Raw genomic sequence first — 21,591 nt, 5'->3', positions numbered from 1 at the left:
AGCAACAGGTGCACCTGCGAAGGGAGCGTCCGGACCTCAGCTGTGGCGTCAAGACTGGCCCCGGGGAAGCGGCTAAGTAAGGGAAGGAACATGGGAGGCCCATGGCCAAAAGGAGGCAAAGGACTTCCTGTTGGTGCCATGAGGAGGGCTGTGTAAGAAGATATTACCCCCTTAGGAGAAGGTGGATTGAAAAGGACTGTGTCAGAGACTGCCCAGATGGATGAGGCAGGGATGACCGTGGACCTGGTAGTATGGAGAATAACATGACTGGGACAGAGGGAGCCTGACCTGCTAAGTGGGAAATACTCTCCTAGATAAACTTTAAACACTCTTTACATCTGATTTAATCACCCTTGCAAAGGTGGCATCCATGGCCTTGCATAACAGACTTCCATTGAACCTGAGACTGGTAAAGGCTTTTTGCCATCTAGCCAGGGATGAGATCTCAGAAATTGTCCTGCAGCAAGCAGGCTGGAGACCTGGTGGAATCCAGAGTGGCCCTTATGAGGGGTAGGATGTAAAATGGGATGAATGCAGATTTAGCTTCAGATCTGAAGGTGGTGCAGGTCTCCTGTAGCAGTGTGAACTACCCTGCTGTTAGACTGAGCTCTTATGAGCCATTTGCCCAGATATGGATACTCCTGCAACAGATGAATCACAATCACTTCCACGCACCATGTCAATACCCCGTGTGCAGGGAAGGATCTTGCACTGTTCATTTCTTGCCCACCAAGAACGTGACATGTTTCTTCCATATTGGGAGGCAAAAGCAAGCACTTTTAAGGCCGAGGGCCTAAAACCCACATGGGGCTTGTAAGCAGGGATTATGGTGCACAGAGAAGCCACGCAGAATGAGACTTTCCTCTGTTATTCATTCCATTTGGAGAAGGCCAGAATAGGGGCTAGGCTATGATTTTTTTTGTTGATGCACAATCACGCTTCATGATTTAAAATTCACAGAGTCAGACACCAACCCTGATAGGTAACATCTAGTTTATTCACTAGAGGGTAGTGCAAGACTGTTACCTACAATGGGTTTTCTGGTGCTTTATGCAATCTAGTTTTAAATTTATCCATGGGCTGGGACTTCCATCTGTGACATTATATGAGTTATCAAATGAAAGACCATCTCACCTGAACATCTGAACAGAGAAAAAGCATGAGAAATTTTAGACTGACATGTAAATTCACCCTACCCCGCAAAGTTTTAAGTACCTTTAATTAGGGACTTATGCACTACATGGTGGTTTGGTTGGCTCCCAAAAACCTAGCACGCATTAGCATAAAGGCATTCAATGACCCAGTAGAGACTTACTTCAGTCCAACTGCATCTTCCCCAACTGGCTCTCTGCGCTTGTGGTTACTGGGGTCCCGGCGTAGAACAAAGCCCTCTGGAAGCCAGAGGGAGCCATGCTTGCGCTTTCTCTTTGCCACAAGCACACCCAACAACAGGATGAAAAGGATGATCACAGCTGCCACAGCAAGTAGGTAAAGCAACTGGGTTTTCTTTGGTAGCCACGGTTCACCTAAAAATCCCAATTAAAATACAGCAAGGTAAGTGCTTTTTTGGACAGCAGCCTTCAATCCTCCTTTGCTCTTTTTGTACATAGGGTTTCCTTCTTCATGAAGGCAGTGATTTTTCTCTACTTCACAGTGGGTTTAGAACAAAGGACGCCAAGGCCTTAGGAAGTTCAGACTCTGGCTATGCACAGTAAGTTCTGACAAGCCAGTATAAACTGTACAATGAACACAGCACTTCCATTCTATCGTCTAGCCTTTGTTACATGTTTTTCAGAGTGCATTTTAAAAGGTTGTAGGGCTGCAGAAAGCAAATTTTGAAGAAGTGTAACACTGCGTGGAGCTCCTGAACAAGCTGCACACGGCTTCATGAACAAGATCTTCAATGGTGCACTCAGTTGTTTTGACGAAGATCCTGTTCTTTTTAAAAAGATCCTGTTCTTTGCTCATCTGGCTCAAGATATCCATTCCCAAATCAAGTTTGAGAGATCAGATTTTAAAGTCACAACACTACTAGGTATAAAGAAGTTGTTTCTGGTCAAGTGCTGAATCTTGTAACTAGGGCTCAGGTTCTGGTGGAATCTAGGGAAATTCTGAATTGGAGAAGAGGAAATTTCTGGCAGGCTGAATTTTTATTAAAGGCGCCTATTTAAATATCAGCTCAGGGGGGTTGGAATGTTTGAATGAGTTCTAGCAGACAGATGTGATGGTCAAAGGTGTGTGACAAATCTCTCACATGGCTCTGCAACTTATCACCTCCACATATGCATTTTACAACTCGTTTTACACTCCACACTATAAAATGTAAAAAAAAATTCATTACATGAAGCGTACCACACATGCACATAATGGCCACACATACCTGTATAATGTAATACTGTAGGGGGGGTCAGTAAATTAGCCCGCGATATGACTAAGTTTTTTGCAGGATTCAAGAAGCTGTATTTGAACAGTAAGGTGCAGGCAGGTGTTGAAGCGCTAATCAACAATTAAAACATGCCATTTCATACATTAAATCAAGCATTTACTTCTTTCATGAGCCAGACATATCCCCCATCTCTTCCAACGTTACTTACTTTGGACAGACACAAAGGGGTAGGGCAGCATGCCCTTGATGGCCTGAGCTGCTAAGAGAGCTGCAGCGGCTTCTGTGCTCTTAAAGCACTGGTCTGAATCTTCAATACATTGGCGGTTGTCAATTTCCAGGAACACCTTCGTGCTGCAGGAACAGAATTAAAGTGCAGAGGAGTAAGCAAAGGAAGAGAGAATTGGTCCTTCTAAATGGTGCATCCCTAAGTTAAAATTTAGTCTCCCAGGTTAATTCTTCCAGCCTAGCATTGTATTTAACAATCTCCATAGTTTTATACTTCTCCTGTGGCAGAACATAGACGTATTTTAGGCCACAAATACTGCATACATTTGAACACACCTCACACCCACAGGACCTATCAATACAGTCTCACTAGTGATGCACAAAGGAATTCACTCACCCAATGACCTCCTGTGCAAGTTCTCTGGGCTTGCGAGTGCCCGAGAGCGATCGCCGACTCCGTGATGCCAGGCTCTCCCCATAGTACGGGTACACCATGGGGTTTCCCTGTGAGTCCAGTTTTATTCTCAGGTTGGTATGAAGAAGGGATCCTAAAGTCCGCAGGAAACTGCGGGCATCACTGAGCAGCTCATCGGGGGGCATCAATACCACAATAATGAGGGTCCCTTCTGCCAGTTTCTCAGCTTTGTCACCAGCGCAGTCCAGGCCATCCCAGCCACACTCCTCACTGTTACAGCCCTGGTCACAGCGCCCGTCTGCATAGTGATCAGCACAGTACTTATCATACCTAGGAGAGGGGCACGGGGTTACAAACAGCAGCACACCAGTGTTTCATTGTACCTCTAGTCTGGGGCCTGCAGAACAGGATACAAACCTTTCCCCACTAGCTAATCAGCTCCAGTCTGGGTTCAGGTTGAGGAGAAGACTGGAGGGGCTGTGGCATATCGGGTGAGGTATTTCACCTCTGGGGTGAAGCTGGCCCCAACTCTCGTTCTGAGTGGGTGGAGGAGACGTAATACCTGTAGGTCATCTGGTTTCGTTAAAGGGAAAGAATTGCTCAGTCCAGTAAACGGTCCTTCACCCAGCATGGGGATCAAGTGACTGGTTACTATGGCGAAGCTGCAGCACCTGCTGCCTGCTAGTGATTAGAAAGGAGCACCCCAGGAGTTCAGCTGTGGGTCTCTTTCTCCTGTGCCAAGTTTGTATGGGGTAGGAGTCAGAACACGAAAAGACACCTATAAGTTCATTTTCCCCAGGACCTCAAGAAACACTCTGCTCTGGTTGGAGGGGTTTGCTCTAGTTTGAGTTTCTTTGGGAAGTAGGAGAGAGGTGCAGACTTTGCACTACGTTCAGTAAGCTGCTTTGCATGCGGTGTCACTGAGCAGACTATGTAACTTTGCCCGTAAACACACGTCTTCCAAAAGTTATTTCCAAAGAAAGCTGAAAAACAGATGAGAGAGGGAGAGTTCTTTGATGCGGGGGGCCTAGCGAGGGTGCAGAGAACACACGCCCTTCCCAGGACTGCGGGGGGAGAGGCAGCACAGGCCAAGCATTCAAGCTGTTAGAAGCACTAGCGAGAGCTTTGTGTTAGTTACAGAGATCCCAGCAGTCAGGAGCAGGCCTTACTTGCATAGCTTGCTATTCTGCTGACACTTGAAGTTGTCGAAAAGGCACTCGGGTGTGTTACAGAGCTCGTCGCATTGGCCATTGAAGTGCTGCCAGCAGTTCAGCGAGGAAGAGCATTTGGCCCAGGGATCCTCCACTGTCAGGGAACAGTCACCTCCATCCCACTGGCAGGCGTGCGTGTTACAGTCCTCATCGCAGTAGCCATCTTTTGCTCTTTCTGCACAGTGTTGGCCCAGACAGCCCAGCGGCTGTTGGCTGGGGCGCACTGAGTGTTCACACTGGCTGCCTTCAGACTGATCTGGACACTGACAGTAGTAGTAAGGTGGCTGAGTCCTGGGATGGCAGCTTCCACCATTCTGGCATGGCGCACTGGCACAGCCTGTACCAGTCTGGCACGCCGTGCCAGCTGAGAGCTTTGGGCAGTAACATCGGGGCCCAGAGGATGTCTGGATGCATTGCTCCCCTTTCTTGCATTTCACTTGCCCACAGGCACTGTGGCTGCCAAACTCACATTTAAACCCAGAATAACCCTATGAGAAAAGTGGGGAGATCAGACTGATTAATGTTCTTAGGGCTGGTGAAGAGATTTTGGTTATGTCATGCACAAGGGTGCACAAACATGAGTTTATCTATTTCACAGACCCAAACCCCATGTCAACTCCTGTATCCCTACCCCAGGAACTTGTGGAGCTTTCCTAGATCTAACCACAGACACATTGGTTCCTGGAACCTCCAGGACTTTGAGCAGAAAGCCCACCAAGGAACTGGTCCCTACACCAAGAAGCTTATCTATCTGGCCTTGCCTTACAAGTCCATAGTGCACCCTTGAAGTGCATGTGCTATAGTTAAGGTTGCAAGACAATCTCCATCAGAATCTCATTTTCTCACAAGATGATAATTGTCAAGAATTTTCACACCTTTGGGGCTGACATTTCCCAGGATTGATCACTGAATGGAGTTGCGTGTGTACCTGGTTTTGACAAGCTGGAACACATTTTCTTTTGTTTTTTATTGATGAAAAGGGCTCAGTGGAGTTCTGTGTAAACAAGTACTCAACGGAGCAGCAAAAAACCTAACACTAAATATCTAAAACTATCTTTAGGACAGAGAAGTTGGCTAAGCTTTCTCAGAAGGGTACTGCTCGGGTTGGGAATGGCAAATCTCAGCTTACCTGTGGCATCCAGAAGGAACTGACTGGTGGGTGGGGCTGCACGCCTATGCTCAGCTGGGAGGCACATGGATGCTAGTGCAGCTCCAATGGACACAGCTTCCCACAAAGTTCAGAGGGTGCACACTTCCCCTACAGCAGGGATCAGTGCTCGCCATACTCAAAGAATAAGCAGTTTGATGGATGCTTTGAGGGTCTTTGCGCTGCTCATGAGCGGACGCTAACTTACGGGGCTCACTACCTGCTGCCACCGGGACTTACTGTACAATAAAGCCAGAAAATGTGGGGATGTCTGAGCTAAAACATGCCGTTTAAGGGCATGGCACTTACTGGAGGACACTGGCAGATGAACCCATCAGGCACGTGACTGGCAACAGCACAAGTACCGCCATTCTGACAAGGCTGCTGGGGACACACATCTGTTACGGTCTCACAGCGACGACCTGAGAAGCAGACACACAAGGGAAGGAGAGCACACACAGTTAAAATCAAATGGCTGCTCAACCCTCCCTTTATTTTTCAAGAAGAGACACTGACAATAGATCCTCCACCAATCCGCAAGCCTCATTCACTCTGTGATTCTAAGTGTCCCTGAACCGTGGCACCTGGGGTGGAGCTGCAGAACGCCCTCTGGACAGTACCTAGCAGTACAATGTAGCTCGTGTTCCACATTCAATTCTGGCCATATCACCAAAATGGTATCAAAAAATTGGCAGCAGTTAAGAAAAGGGCAAAAAATTTGATCATGGATTTGGATGGAGTGATTTATGGAGAAAGTTAAATATGTATGGCTTGTTTAAGATGGCAGTGTGCAGAGAAGTAGAAATGAGAGTTGTGCACCCTTCAGATAATTGTAAACACTAAGGAGGGAAAGGATTTAGCGTAATGAATTGGGAAAAACTAGGAATATGAGATTAGGATAGATGAGATGAATATCAGGAAAGATGAATATCAGGAAAGAACTTCCTGGCAGTGAAGTGTATCAGGCTGTGGAATTCTCTCCAGCGGTATTTATGGAAGTCCCATTGCTCTAAGATCTTAAAACCAGACTGGTTAAAAGAGCAGAAGTCTGTGGGGTGAACAATCATGGATTGTCATGGAAATGGACAGGATAACCTATCAACTCCTAGAGAAGGGCAGGACAATAAGGATAATGTTTTGATCAAGTCAAGGGGAAACTGGGATAGCATTTCCAGATACTCACCAGTGAAGGCACTGCGACATACGCATGTATAATCATTGACCAGCTGAATGCAGTCTAGGCTACCATGAGGGCTACAAGGATTGGAAAGGCACTCATTAATATCCCCCTCGCAGCGCTCGCCTGCAAAGCCTGGGAGACAGTGGCACCTGTAGCCCCCAATTTGATCAATGCACTGTCCTCCATTAAAGCAACGGGGTCCTCCCAGATCTGAAGCACAGTCATCAATGTTCTCCTCACAAAGATGGCCTGTTAAAACAAGTGAGAGAAACCAAACCCTCAGGTGTCACAGCCTCATTTCTTATAGTTAATTAAGTTACCAAAGTCGACCTTCCATTTAATACCAGGCTCACCTCGGTTAGGATCCCCACCCAATGCATTTACTTCAGCCTCAGATCATCCCCAATGAATGTGTGGGTTAGATCGAGCCAGGTCTCAGTGGCTTTCATTTAATTTAGGGTATATATATTTTTTAGAAAATTTGATTTAGTCCTACGGTTGAGGAATTATCTTTCAAAGCAATTGTTTGCTGAACACTGCCAGACAGTTCTGTATTGTCACTTGAAAGGCTAAAAACTGCCAATATTAATTTAGTTTGGTGGTAACCCTGAAACCTGATGACGAGAGTTTGGATCAACATACTTTAAATCATCAGGAATGGAACAAGTTGACAGAAGTGTCTGTGGATAGAATACAGGCTCACGACTGGCAGGGCACCACTGCTGGGCATCTAGGACAAGCCTTGGACATTGCTAGGGATGGTAGTTCCACAAGTTCCCCTCAGCAGCTTGTTCTGTTTAACCTATTCTATCTGAGGGTCAGATACTGTAGGGAAAGTGTCCTAAATCCATTACTGGTTCTGCCTCAGATAATAAGATATAGGGTTCAGCTGAAGAACCAACCCGTAACTAATCCAGTTGAACCATATTTTCCTCATGCTTTACACAGAATACTCCAATTTATGTAACTCACTAGAATATTTGCTCTTTTGTAACACCCTGATATTACTGACTCATTTGTTATCCACTATAAGACCCAAAGGCCCGCCAGCATCCCAGTTTTTATTTGGGAATTTGGCTATTCCTTCCAACATGGACCATTTTACTTATATAACTAGCATGCATGCCCCGCTTTTATCCATTAAACTTGTGACCCTAGCAAAAAGCTGGTTTGACATGATGTATTAGTACCTGTTGCAAGAGGCATGAAAGGATGAGAGAACGAACAGTGGTGATGAAGGAAGCCAAAGGGCTTAGGTGAAAGAAACTGTGATAGGAACACAAACAAACAGAATCCACAAGAATTCTTTCTTCCCTAGCACTTCAGCAATGTAGTTAATGCTGCATATCCTTCACAGGGGAAGGAGTTAACGGGGCAAGAAATGTCTGCTCTCATATGCAAGCTTGTATTGAAAGCTATGTTTTGAAAAACAGGTGACAAAGAAGAAGACAGAACGGAAGTAGTATGTTGTTAAACCTTAACTCTACTATAATGCAATTTTGTTTAAGAATTTCCTTTAGGGAAGTTTAATATATGAAGACTTAAAAAAAAAAAAAAGAAAAAAGAAAAAAAAAAGAATTCTACCATGTACTCTCTAATGGGTTCAGTAGTAGCAACCTCACATTTTTTTCCATTTAACTTTTGGGGATAGATTCAGTTACAGCAGCAGATTTGAGCCCCACTGGAGCAATGAAAAGTAGCTGCAGTGTATTGGTCAAATAACAAAAAGCAGCTGCAAATCTGACTTATCAGAACAGCACAAAGAAGCCAGAGTGCACTGCTGCACTGGGCCCTTAATTTGCAATTGAATTGTAAATGAGGGTCGGCAGAAGATGCCCAGAGCGCCCTGCGAAGCCCACAAGCTCGTGACTGGGACCGTCTCTAACGCAAACCTGGTGGACCACACCTCAGTGGATCTGTAAAAGATCCTCACTAAGGGAGCTGTCTCTGCATGGCATTGCCCGACGAACAGCCTGCCTGGGTCTAAAGTTGTGTGCCTCTGAACTCATTCCTTTGAACTCAGAACTCGTTTTCCTTTGGACATTTTCCTCAGGATTAGCCACTCAGCAGCATCTGCAAGTTAAAGAACTCCAAGAGAATGTGTATGAACTCAGATACACCATGTCCAAAAACCAAGGCTTGAAAACAGCTGGCATCTATACATACGTTGTACCAGCAACTCTGAATGAAAGCTGAGCTTCTGACGATAAAGGGCAGGTCTGCGCTAAAGAATTATTTCAGTATAAGGAAGGAGGGTGATGCTCTCCCGCCAACATAGCGCTGTGTACACGAATGCTTATGTCGGTGTAACTTAGGTCACTCAGGGGGGTGTTTTTTCACATCCCCGAGTGACAAATTTTGCTGACATAAGTGCTCACGTGGCCTGAGTACCTTTCCCAGACCTGAAGAAGAGCTCTGTGTAGCTCAAAAGCATCTCTCTTTCTCCAACAGAAGTTGGTCCAATCAAAGATATTATCTCCCCCACCTTGTCTCTCTAAGTATCTAGACAGGCAGACAAAGACCATGTCTATATGTACAGAGCTGTAGCAGCGATACAGCTGCACCGCTGTAGCACATCTGTCAAGGTTCCCTCCCCACTCTGAACTCTAGGGTATAGATGTGGGGACCCGCATGAAAACCCCCCCCAAGCTTATTTCTACCAGCTTAGGTTAAAAACTTCCCCAAGGCACAAATCCCTATTTGTCTTTGGACTGAGGTATGCTGCCACCACCAAGTGATTTAGATAAAGAATCAGGGAAAGGACCACATGGAGTTCCTATTCATACAAAATATCCTCCCAAGCCTACACCCCCTTTCTTGGGCAGGCTTGAAAAATAAACAAGGTGAGGACAAACCAGACCCTTGGATTTATAGGACACTAAAAACCCAATCAGATTCTTAAAAAAACAGAAATTTATTATAAAGAAAAAAAAGTAAAAGAAGCATCTCTGTAAAATCAGGATGGAAGGTAATTTTACAGGGTAATAAGATTTAAAAAAAACAGAGGATTTCCCTGTAGGCAAAACTTAAAAGTTACAAAAACCAGGGATAAACCTCCCTCTAGCACAGGAAAAATTCACAAGCTAAAACAAAAAATAAACTAACGCATTTCCTTGCTTTACTTACAATTTTTGTAATCTAGATGCTTAGTTCAAGTAGGGCTTTGGGAGATGTATTTTCCCTCTCCTGATTTCTCGCTGACCCAGATAGAACCAACAAAGAGAACAAAGCAAAAACCTTCCCCCACAGATCTGAAAGTATCTTCTCCCCTTATTGGTCCTTTTGGTCAGGTGCCAACCAGGTTACCTGAGCTTCTTAACCCTTTACAAGTAAGGAGGGATTTTATGATACCCTTAGCTGTATGTTTATGACAACATCTGATGAAGGTGCTCTCTGCCAATGGTAGAGAGTCCTCCCATCAGCATAATAAAACCACCTCCACGAGCAGCAGAAACTCTTTCGCCGACACAGTGCCGTGTACACGATTGCTTATGTCGGTGTAACTTATGTCACGCGGGGGTGGGAACGATGACGGGGGGGGCTGGTGTTTTTTCACACCCCTGAGCGACGTAAGTTATGCCAACATAGCCTAATACTTAGGTGTATAGGATTGAAATGCAAAATGATCTTTGAACTGGAGTAATGGGCTGAAAACAATAAATGGAATTAAATAAAAATACAAAGTGGTTCACACAGGAATAAGTTTCAGAGTAACAGCCACATTAGTCTGTATTCGCAAAAAGAAAAGGAGTACTTGTGGCACCTTAGAGAATAACCGTCTCTAAGGTGCCACAAGTACTCCTTTTCTTATAGGAATAAGTGATTATCTAGACTGGGGATCCTTGCTGGGCACTCATACTAGTGTGTGATCTGAGTTGGAGTAGAGTTTAATAACACACAGCAAGTGGTTTATGTAGTTATATAATCCTGTTTAAGGTCTGAGTCATCTATTCAGCTCTACCTGGCACAAATTTGGCCTTACCTGGAGAACTGTGCTCCAGTAAGGGCATCACATTTCAGAAAAGAAACTGAAGAAGATTCAGAGGAAGATAAAAAGTTTAAAACTGGTTTGGGAAACAAAATCTAGGCAGGAAAGCTGAATGAACTGGGCATGTTTAATTTGGAAAATGACTAAGCAGAGATAAATATTTGCTGACTAGTGAAAACATTTGATCCCATGTGCACTTTATAACACCTTTATCTATATCTACTATGGCAAAACCAACAGTGTAGCTTAATGGACAGCAGAGAAAATGGAGATTAAATTGAGCAAACGTTAGATCAAACACGCTATCAATGGAGGTTATGGAATCACCATCACTGAAATATACAAGCTTGCCAACTATTAGATGACTATGGGGTAATCAAAATCAGTCTGGCTGCAGTGGAACAAGTTAGACCAGTTTTGTTCAAACTTCCTTCCCAAAAAAGGATTCCGCGACTGAGGTTAAGTGGAGGCTGAAATCTTAAGAACTTGAAGAAGAAAGGACACTGGAGTTATGCAAGCACTAAACACACTTTTTACACAGCTAATACCATCCTGGTTAAAATAATTCCTGATGTTATAATTTATCCAGTTCCTTTTTTAAAGGTAACAGGGAAGATGTGTGTCTCTCTCAGGCACTCAGAGTGCTTGACTTTACAGCCCTCTTCACGAGGAAGTACAATAAGCCCTGGGGACTCTATGGCGTTAAAGCCAGTCTACCAGAACAGAAAGTGACTCTTACATAATTGCTGAGTTTCCTACCCCGAGTTCCTGGTGGACAGGAGCACATGAAATGATTGACAAGATCAATGCAGGTTCCTCCATTCTGGCAGGGCTGGAACTGGCACTCATCCACTTCATACTCACAGTTGACTCCTTGGTATCCTGGCGCACACTATCGGTATAAAAACCAAACAAGTGTAAATAATCTTCACCCAGAATGAACACAGTAGCATACTCTGAGACTGACATACCCTAGGCTAAAACAGGACAAAATACTCTGTGGGCCAAATGCTGCCCTCATCTGTTGCTGTGCAACATCAATGATTTCAGTGGGACAGCAGAGGTAACCAAGCACAGAATGTGACCAAGGAACTATTGAACTCCCCACTGAACGTCTGAAAGCGAATGATCTTGTTCCTGTGGACAGCTTACAGAATGCACATGAGAGAGGCAAGGTAGGTGAGGCGATATCTTTTATTGGACCAGCTTCCGTTGGTGAGAGACACAAGCTTTTGAGAGCTCTTCTTCAGGTCCAATAAAAGATATTACCTCCCACACCTTGTCTCTCTAATATCCAGGGTCTGACACTGCTACAACTACATTGCATACAAGAATCTCACATGACACCCATGGAACTCCTGATTAGATTCAGCTGCTGTAGAAGTTGACTTGTGTTTTAAGTGTTATGTAAATGCAAACCCCTCAGGAAACGTGCCTCCAAGATCCTGCATGTACCACCATTCTCAAGGGCCTGGGAATTTGGGTTGGACACAATAACCTCTGGAATCAATCTACACAGCCCTGTATATTGGCCATAGAGGTCAGGGAGAGCACTTGGAGGCACTTCCCAACCTGGGAAGCAAGTGGACCCCACTTCCCTAGCAAGATGAGTATAGGAAATTTTGTAGTATGTTCTAGTTTCTTTTCATGTAATCACAAAAGTTAGGGATGGGAGAGGTGAAGAAATCCATGCCCCTGGGGGCATAACATTTTAGTAACTAGCTACCATATCGCCTTATACTGAATACTGCTGGAAGGTCCTTCTGAAGTGTTGCCTTGTTTTGCTGTTTGACCACATTTCTAATAGCTTTAGAGCTCTTTGGACTTTGATTAACTGGTACATAGAACTCTTCCCGTTAAATATAATTGGAAAATGTCATTAACATGGCACTTACTCTCCCCTAGAAGGAAAAAGGGCCCAACACCTTCCTCTACCCTATGAGGGGACACACACTGCTCTTTAATTGCTTACAGTTCAGGTAATTGTCTTGGGTATGTCTTGTGCATACCAAACACAACTTGAGTAAGGGTATGTCTACACTTGCAAAGTTTTTGCACTGTAAGTTTCACTGGTGATAGGGAACCGGTGAAAGTAAAGCGCTGGTTTGTGTACTCACTTAATTCCTCAGGCATCAGAGAGCATTTACATTAGCAGCACTTCCATCGCTGATGAGAGCTGCACTCTAGGGCAGCTATCCGCAGTGCAGCTCTCTCCAGTTTGACAACGGGTCTTGTGGGAAGGGGGGCGGGGGTGTGATCGCGGGACATGCTGGATCCCTGCACAGTCTCCTCTCCCCAAACACTGATCAGCTCCAGCAGCTCAGCATGGCTCCAGGCAGGGGATCCTTTGCTCTCTGGAGCAGGCATTGTCACCTGGCCAGATAAGTGAGCACTTGCCAAGAAAACAGGAAGGGGAGTTTCAAAGTTCCCGGGGCTTTACAAGGGGAGGGGTGGATGTCTGTTTACCTAGCAGCAGAGCTGCCAGCCAGAGTGGTCACCTAGGCACTGTGGGATATCTTCCGGAGGCTAAAAGCTGTGCAAACAGGAAGAACGTGTCTTCACTTGCACATCACCACAAAAGCATCACCGGTAAGAGCTGTACACGTCTCATGGAGGTGGTTTTCTTTTTGTGGTGAAACTTCTGAGTTTCACTGCAAAAAGTCATTGGCAAGTGTAGATGCTCTCATGGTTTTTGAGCAAAAAAGGGACTTTTGCCACTTTAAATGGCAAGTGTAGACATGCCCCAGGTCTCAGTGTTGTTTGGAAAATGATCAGATACACTTACAAAGGACCTGGTAACCATTATGGGAAACAGATCACAGTGAAAATGATAGGATGTGAGTGAAGATTTGTACAATGAAAATGGAGGTGAGTAAGAGCTAAGCATCTTCCTTTTGTCCCTTATGCATCATCCAGCTTTACCTCACACCGATATCCCCCGAGATAGTCACTGCAGGTGGCACCATTCTGGCATGGATTGGAGGTGCATTCGTCCAACTGCTCTTCACAGTAGCTGCCAGTGTAGCCCATGCGGCACTGGCAGCGATGACTGTTTCCCACATTAAAGCAAATGCCGGAATGCTGACACAATTGGTCTAAGGGGACTCCTAGAATAAAAATTAATTAAGCAAAGTAAGCAGCCATCTCAAAGCAACATTTCAGAAAAAAAAGCTCCCAAGTGCCCTCATAGTCGCGAGTTCACCTGGGAATACTTACAGCTAGACCCAACCTACACAAAACTTCTATCCCAGGAACGATTCTTTAAAACAAGACTGTTCACCCTGACAAAGAATCACCCAGATTCTGGACAGGACACTGCCACTAGCCCCATGGCAGACAATGACTAACAATGCCAGCTTGGATACTTTTATTCATATCACTAGATAATTTACCACTTGTTGAGTCTCTGCATCTAAAATGTACATAAACCTAAGTTTGCAAAGACTGGTTTCCACCCCATCCTCATCACCTGCTGGAGAAGTCCTTCTCACCCCTTGTATTGAGAATGCCTCTTCCAGACATTCTTGGACCCAGCCTTGGATTTGTTCCAAGAAGACTCTTCTAGGAAGACTCTGCAGCACATTCCATTTACATCAGGTTTTTTCCATCTGCATCATTTGAATTCGGTAATGGAGTACGGGCCCAAAAGTTGTAGGCAGATGAAGCATCTACTGACCAATATCACTTAACCACATATTTAAGGCATCAGATGTGTAACAGACCTCTCATCTACAAGGAGGGCAGGGTTTCAACTTGGCCTTTTGGGGATTCACCAGAAGGGCACAAAAACAAATTAGCCCAACAGCATTCAAAGGAGCAGCCCTTACGGAACAGAGATTACTGAAACCCTGAACACAGACTTAGAGTAGTGTGAGCTGTTGTAGCTTTCCCTGAGAACTAGTCCCTAACTAGGGAGAAGAAAAGTGTTCAGTAAACAAACTGAAGGAATCAGAGGGAGTTTGGACTTAATGCTTCAATGGGTGGAAGGGACAGAGGGTGTCTGGGGGCCATATCTCCTTATAAAACCTCACCTAGAGCCTTCCACAGCTTAATACTGCTTCTCTGTGGCCCCATAAGGGCCAACATGTCCCAGATTCCAAATGCATCTCAGGAGGGGAGATCCGCAATGACAATACTTTGAGAACTACTGTTTGCTACAAGCACAGAAGAGCACTACTTACCCCTCTGTGAAGCAGCCACCTGACAGGAGACGTTGGGCACGTCACAATAGGCGCCAGTCCAACCAGATGGACAGATGCATTGAGACTGAGTTCCCCTCTGGATGCATGTGCCTTTGTTCTTACAGGGAGACTTGTTGCACAGATCCTTGAGTGTCTGAAAAAACAGATCAAACAACTGAGAAGTACAAAAAGAGTATTCAAAGCAGTAGGTTGGAGAAGGCACTGCAAAGGAAATTCTCCAGCCAGCTAGCCAACTCCTTGATAGGACCAGTCTCTAAGTCCCTGAATCCAAACAACGTGTGCAATGTCAGTTTTTCAACTTCGCCCCTCTATGCCAGACTGGGACAGTGTCACCTGCCTGAGTCTTCCTCTCGATGAAACCTGAGAGATACCTTGCCCCAAGAGGGTACTCTAATCTCAGCTACATGCTTCCTTTGTCCAGGATGCTCCAGGCACTGAGAAAGGAAGCATGCTGCCCACTTTTGAGCTCTCCCCCGGGACCCTCCCTGATGGAACCAAGGTGATACGTTCCATCAGCAAAGTGAGCAGGCAGACAGAGAAGTAACATTACCAATGGAAGTATGAAGATTTAATTTCAGTGATGATTTGCTACAATGTTTCTCACATACAACCCCTTGGAGAATCATTTTTGCCTCTTCCCAGGCTCCCACCTTCACATTAACAGGAAGCCTCAGTAAGTCAACAATCCCAGAATCCACATTTTTCACTGAATCCCCGCCCCACAGTTTCCTCCTTTTCCAGGAGGAAAGTGAGATGTCGAAGTCATTTATGCTCTTTGCCTCCACCACCTGCCTCGTCAGCTTCCCCTGCCTATTTATTCCCCCCTTTGCAAGAGCTCATTCTTTCTGAATTCTCCTGCTTTCCTGCAGTTTAGTTTAAATTTCCCCACCATTCCACACTCTTGGTAAAAGGATCAAAGAATACTGGGCCTATTGATTTCTTAAACATAAACAAGGAATGCATTGTTCAAAAGAAAGAATTTGCAACTTTGTATGAAAGACACAAAACAACTGAGTTCCCACTCAACTAATTAGGCTTACCACTGCACCATATCTGTCCCGAGATAACAATAGAGACAAGGTGGGTGAGGTAATATCTTTTATTGGACCAACTTCTACTCGTGAAAGAGACAAGCTTTGGAGCTACACAGAGCTCTGCTGGGACCAACACGGCTACACCACCACTCCAAACAACAATCTGAGACGACTATACACCTTTACCAGCTTATTTGCTTTCTCAGCACCTAGATGTGAATTATGTCAGCCTCCTTCTCAGATAGATTTGGGAGAGAAATCTGGATCATCGAGTATTAAAGAAAGGAATGAACTCAGGATTATATCCCCTCATCCGTGTTTTAGCCCTTTCTTTTCTGGGCTTAATCTGTGACTTTTGCACTTGTAATGAGTTATTGGTTACTTAACATACTGGTTTCTATAGCTTCTCATTCCTTTTATTTAGTCCTTGCTGTTCCAGCTCTTCGTTAATTATATCAAACCTACTTTCCACAGAGACAAACTATAATGTCTGCAGCCTGTAGACATTATATCCCCTTGGAGAATCATTTTTCTCCACTATACTCTTCAATGGAGTTAGTAAATTCAGGGAGTCTAGAGTTCCTTGTCATATACAATGCATGTTATGATATGATCAAACTCCTCCTTGTGTTCATTGTGGAAACAAATTTCCTCAGAGGTCTACCCAGTAACATTAGGAAGCAGGAACATTAAGTATTTTTCCAACCAATCATAAGGTACATGATGGAAGCAGAGGAACTACTGAACTTTACAGTATTTTGGGACTATCTTTAATGCTAGGCTTCTTGGTGAGGTTTTAAGTAGCGTGCAGAGACTCCATACACCAGGTGTTCAGACTGAGAAGTTCTCATCTTTTACATGTTATTTTCATGGCCTCTGTAAATGGCAAAGGCTTTATTGTCATACTTCTCTGCATTATTGGACACCATGTTGTGTTTTCTTTTTCAAATGTACAAACAACAGTATTGCGTATTTTCCTGTGTGGGTGCTTGTAGCCATCATTGGGTTATTTCTCATGTCTGACTAAATATCTTGCATCAATCAGTTGTTGTTGGGGTTTTGTTTTGTTTTTTATTAATTGGCAGCATCTTGCAGCCAACCTGCTAGGTTAAGTGCCAAGCAGTATACCTAATATTAAGTTCCAAAAATTGCTCATGGTGTTACAAAGCCATGTAAGCATAAGGGAAAGTTGCAAAATTCTCATGAAGTTGCAGTCTTTGCCTGGCAGTTTTTATGACACACTCAGATTGTCTATAAATGACAGAGCTCAGCAGCCTTCTCTTGAATGAAGCCGATGCTGAAGCTCACTGTTGCAAGGCTGGAACAGAGACCTAAGGCATCATGGCTATGTTTCAATTACAGTAGCATCACAAATATCTTACTGGCAGAATGTAAGTTAGTGCTCTACGTCCATTTCAATAAGCCAAGTTTCATTCAATGACACATTTGATTTTGAACTAATACAAATAGATTTTCTGCACTTAAAAGAACTGAGTGGCAAGACTGAGATAAGCACGAATCCTTTCGGAAGTAAAATTCAAACACTGTTTGAATGTTATCAGTGTGATCAGTTTTGATTAACTCAGTTCAATTGCTTGCTTCCTACCACTTCCTTAAACTTCAGTCATGTTAAATCAAATTCATGCAGAGATGTCTGGTAATCACTGCTGAATCTTTTGCAGAACAGAGCAGCAGCTTTGACGTTTATTACAGGTACTGTACAATGGGAAACCCCACTTACTGAATTCAAAACTGCTTCATTGTGCTATTTTAGTCTTACTGAATCTAACGTACTGGATGATCATGTCAGTTATTCCCGTACAAGAGTTCCTTTGATTGTTTGTGATCCAGACAGGATGTTTGTTTCAATTACCTTGATTGGCTCTTTGTGGAAAAATTTAGTTTGTTTGAGATCTCACAACTGCATCTATCATAGGGCTTGTCTACACTTATAGTGCTGCAGTGGCGCAACTGCCCGTGAAAACGCTACCTATGGCGAATGGAGAGCGTAGGTAATCCATCTCCCCTAGAGGCAGTAGCTGTGTCGATGTGAGAAGCCCTCCCATTGACATAGCGCTGTCTACTCCAGGGGTTAGGTCATACCTCACTCAGCGGTGTGGAAAATCCATGCTCCTGAGTGACATAGTTATACCAATATAAGTTGGCAGTGTAGACTAGGGCATAGTTACCAGGAAAGTTACTATATAGTTACTACAGCTAATTGTGGGCTTTGTTACCCAAAAAGTACTAGACACAGTGAGCCGTGTCTACACCAGCTGTACACTGTTTCTGCTGTGTAACAGTTCAAATGAAAATGTTAAGTGAGAACGGACCAGACAAAATAATTGCTGTAACAGTCTGAACTCAATGCCACTTACTTGGCAGTCTTTCCCAGTGTAACCCAAGGGACAGATGCACTGATAGGTCCCCAGGCTATCCACACAAGTCCCTTTGTTCAAACAAGGATGGGAATCACATTCATTAATTTCCATCAGGCAGAAGGCCCCAGTGAACCCCACCGGGCACTGGCAGGAAAAGGAGTTGATCCCATCCACACAAGTGGCTCCATTGAAACAAGAACTGAAAAACAAATAAGCATGAAAACAAAACTCAGCTACAACAAAATGCAAGTTAACCGACAGCCAAAGATTTTGTATAGGATACAGACAATAGAGAGATAAACAGCTGGACTGGATCATCTGCTCTGTCCCTTGGCGGGCCTACAGCATACTTACTATGGCTTTGTCAGTCCACTCCACTGTTTGCCATACTGTGAATTTTGTGCTGTGCTAGAGCCACTAGCCTAGTTCTCCAGAGACTAGGGTTCAGCGTGGGCAGAAGCGTTCCATACCAATGTGTAACCATGTGACCAAAATACAGAGGAACGAGTGCTATTTAGGCAGAGGAGAGTTCTCATGGTGGTGGGGTTAGAGTTGGTGAAATTCTATGGCCTGTGTTACACAGCAGGTCAGACTAGATGATTATAATGGTTGGTCTCTTCTGGCCTTACTCTCTGCATCTTTGACCAAGTGATTCCTGCGTCAAGCCCATGACTTCTGGCTGAGCTAGAAGCATTAATCTGGAGAGACACCCAATCTCAATTTAAAGACAAAGTGATGGAGAATCCACTATATCCCTGGATAAATTGTTCCTGGTTAATTACCCTCACTTTAAAAGGTGCATCTTATTTCCAGTTTGAATTTATCTAGCTTCTGCTTCCAAGCAACTGGCTCTTGTTCGCCCTTTGTTCGTATTCTCCTCTCCATGTAGATCACAGTGTATAAGTACCAAGTCACCTTTTAGACTGAAGCTCAGTCTATTTTGCTGATCAAAGACAAGTTTGTGAGGCAGGTTTCTCAAACCAGAGAGCACCATGTGTGCTTTGGGGAGCGGGGACACCAAACCATATTTTGCTCCCCGAGTCTGCAATATCTGGCTAGGGACCCCAGAACACACAGGAGTGACCCCTACTTTACATTTGCAGAACAAAGCCCTGGCCTCTGAAGTTTTAAATAACCCAAGCAATAAGGATTCCATTGCTTGTCTAGAAAGACTATTCAAGAAGGTTAAATCTCTTATTAGCCTAAATTTTCCTCATCTATATTTGATTCTATTACTCCTCAGTAATACCTCTGCTTCCCAGGTGTACACAGCTTTCGGTTGTGTTTTGTAGACAGAGTCACTTTTACATATGTAATTCCTTTGAACTTTCCTCAAATCAATGCCTTTTGCCTATCTACCCTATTACTAGTTTTGCTGCTTTTCTCTAAATTCCCTCCAATGCCTCCAACTTTTTTCGATTGAATCACGTTTGAATCAGAAACACCCGTTAAAGAATTCTTGTTTTTTGAATCTCTATCAAGATGTTCAATGGTAGAAGAAATTTAACAAACTGAATGAGTTTATCATAGCAAATGGTGTAGAGTGGCAAAATTGCATTTGTGTGCTCTGACAGACCTTACGCCCTGACTGGGAAATTTGGTCATGGTGCTTTGCCAAATATTCAACTGGCACCTAATGCTAAGTTCACTTGCTGCTGTATTCATTGTGAGGCACTACTTGCTAAAAATGCCTGTCAATCTGATAGTGATTCTGGATTAGGCTTTAAAGGTTTTATTAAAACCTGAGTGTTGAACTTGTGCTTATTTTCAGTTAGGAGAAATGAATTGGGAAGCGATCATCAAAAACTTCTCCACAAAATTCATCCTGACCTCTCTCCTGAGATCGGAGAAAAATGCCTGAATTTGGTCACCTAGTTTAATGAAAACTCTCCCACCAGTGTAACAAGTAAGAAATGGATCTGGGACCCATTTTCAATACAAGACAATACCCTGTCAGGTGGCTTCTCAGCAATGGGAAAGGAAGAGGTGATTGTCATGTGATGGTGCATTCAAACTCAAATTCAACAAAGTGCAGCTCTGTGACTTTTGGTTGAGAAAGAGGGTATGTCTACACTGCACAGTTGTTGCCAAAACTTTTGTCTTTCACGGGTACTTAAAAAAGCCCTCCACGAAAGACAAAAGTTTTGCCGATGCAAGTGCCAGTGTGAACGTGGCTTTGTCGGCAGGAGCGCTGGATGTATTTTGTCGGCAAAAGTGCCGACAAAATACGGCAAAGGAGCATTCACACATGCTGACTTTTAGTGACTTTGTTGCTAAAAGCTGCGTAGTGTAGACAAGCCCGGAGAGAGGCACTTTGCTCTGGCAGAGCTTTGAAATTTTGTTATGCCCTTCAGCACTATGTATCTATATGAGACTTTTTTCTACCTTTATCACTATTAACACAAAGTATAGGATGAACCTCAGTGTAGCACCAGACCTTCGGCTGAAGCTCACAGTTCTCCCCTGACAAAGCAGCTATGTTCCGTGAGGCAAGCACACCCTTTACTTTTTTGTCTTCTCTGAGAACTACTCAACATGTTTTGTAATTTTTCTTGATTTAAATTTTGTAAAAGGGAAGCAAAATGAATTTTGGCCCATATCCAACAATAATCCATATAAACTTCCAACTTAAATTATACAGTTAAAAAATCAAGTCATTGATGTAGTTCAGTAGCACACCAAAATATATCAATATGACAAATATGTATTGATTGTTTCTTGCAATTTCAGTAACACAAAAGAGAAATAATAATAATAATCATGGCGGATTATAATAATAATGGCTGCTTCATTGTGTTTCTTTTTGATTCGCTGTCTAACAACCTGAAGGGTTTGAAAATGATGTCATAATAGAACATTTTAGGCTTCCCTAGGCATTTATTTTACTACACAGTCTGGAAATACTAAAGTCACACTTATGAAGAGCTAAAATAAATGTCCACAAAATGGAAAAATCTGCATGTGGTACTTCAAACGTAAGTTTGTTTGTTTTTAAAAAAGATGGCATTGTGACGCTCTGTACCTCGGAGGAACACCCAGCACCCCCACGTTCATCCTGGTAAAATGATTGTGTGGTATCCAATGCAAAGTTTGTCATGTTGGGTGTCTTCAGAAGTCTCATGATGCACTGAGCATTGTTGTTACAGTAATGTTATAGTAAGTTTATAGGTTATAATTTCATGTACGTAGTTATGAGGCTGAAAATGTATCCTTATGGCTTAAAATAAGCCCAGGCAAAAACTCTCCAAGAACAGAGAGGCAGTTCACATCTCATCAGGGCAGGTATGGGACAAACCCAGCCCAGCCTCACAGGAACAAAGGACGCTGGCCTAGGCAGCAACAAAAGGATCTGTTGGACTCTTGAGTGAGTCACCCCCCCTTCCTTTAGACAGTTTGGGACTGCAATGAGGTAATGCTCACCT

At 43.9% G+C, this 21,591-nt stretch overlaps 1 protein-coding gene across 2 annotated transcripts in view; it reads right to left on the bottom strand.

The window, feature by feature from the left end:
• The window catches only part of NOTCH2 (notch receptor 2), a 132,753-nt gene that overhangs the window by 10,034 nt on the left and 101,128 nt on the right, over positions 1-21,591 (bottom strand). Inside the window, exons 18-27 of one of the 2 annotated variants that reach the window (XM_074960858.1) lie at positions 18,167-18,368; positions 14,734-14,887; positions 13,475-13,659; positions 11,312-11,444; positions 6,568-6,813; positions 5,694-5,806; positions 4,196-4,725; positions 3,009-3,356; positions 2,595-2,737; positions 1,316-1,526 (exon numbers count right to left, since the gene is read on the bottom strand). In XM_074960858.1, the coding sequence (XP_074816959.1) occupies positions 1,316-1,526; positions 2,595-2,737; positions 3,009-3,356; positions 4,196-4,725; positions 5,694-5,806; positions 6,568-6,813; positions 11,312-11,444; positions 13,475-13,659; positions 14,734-14,887; positions 18,167-18,368 (2,265 nt within the window). Of the gene's footprint in view, positions 1-1,315; positions 1,527-2,594; positions 2,738-3,008; positions 3,357-4,195; positions 4,726-5,693; positions 5,807-6,567; positions 6,814-11,311; positions 11,445-13,474; positions 13,660-14,733; positions 14,888-18,166; positions 18,369-21,591 lie in introns of those variants that run through there. The other variant, XM_074960859.1, reaches the window with a different exon arrangement.

The sequence above is a fragment of the Natator depressus genome, chromosome 8 (assembly GCF_965152275.1).
Source record: "Natator depressus isolate rNatDep1 chromosome 8, rNatDep2.hap1, whole genome shotgun sequence".
NCBI lineage: Eukaryota > Metazoa > Chordata > Testudines > Cheloniidae > Natator > Natator depressus.
This window is presented reverse-complemented; position numbering and strand designations above follow the sequence as displayed.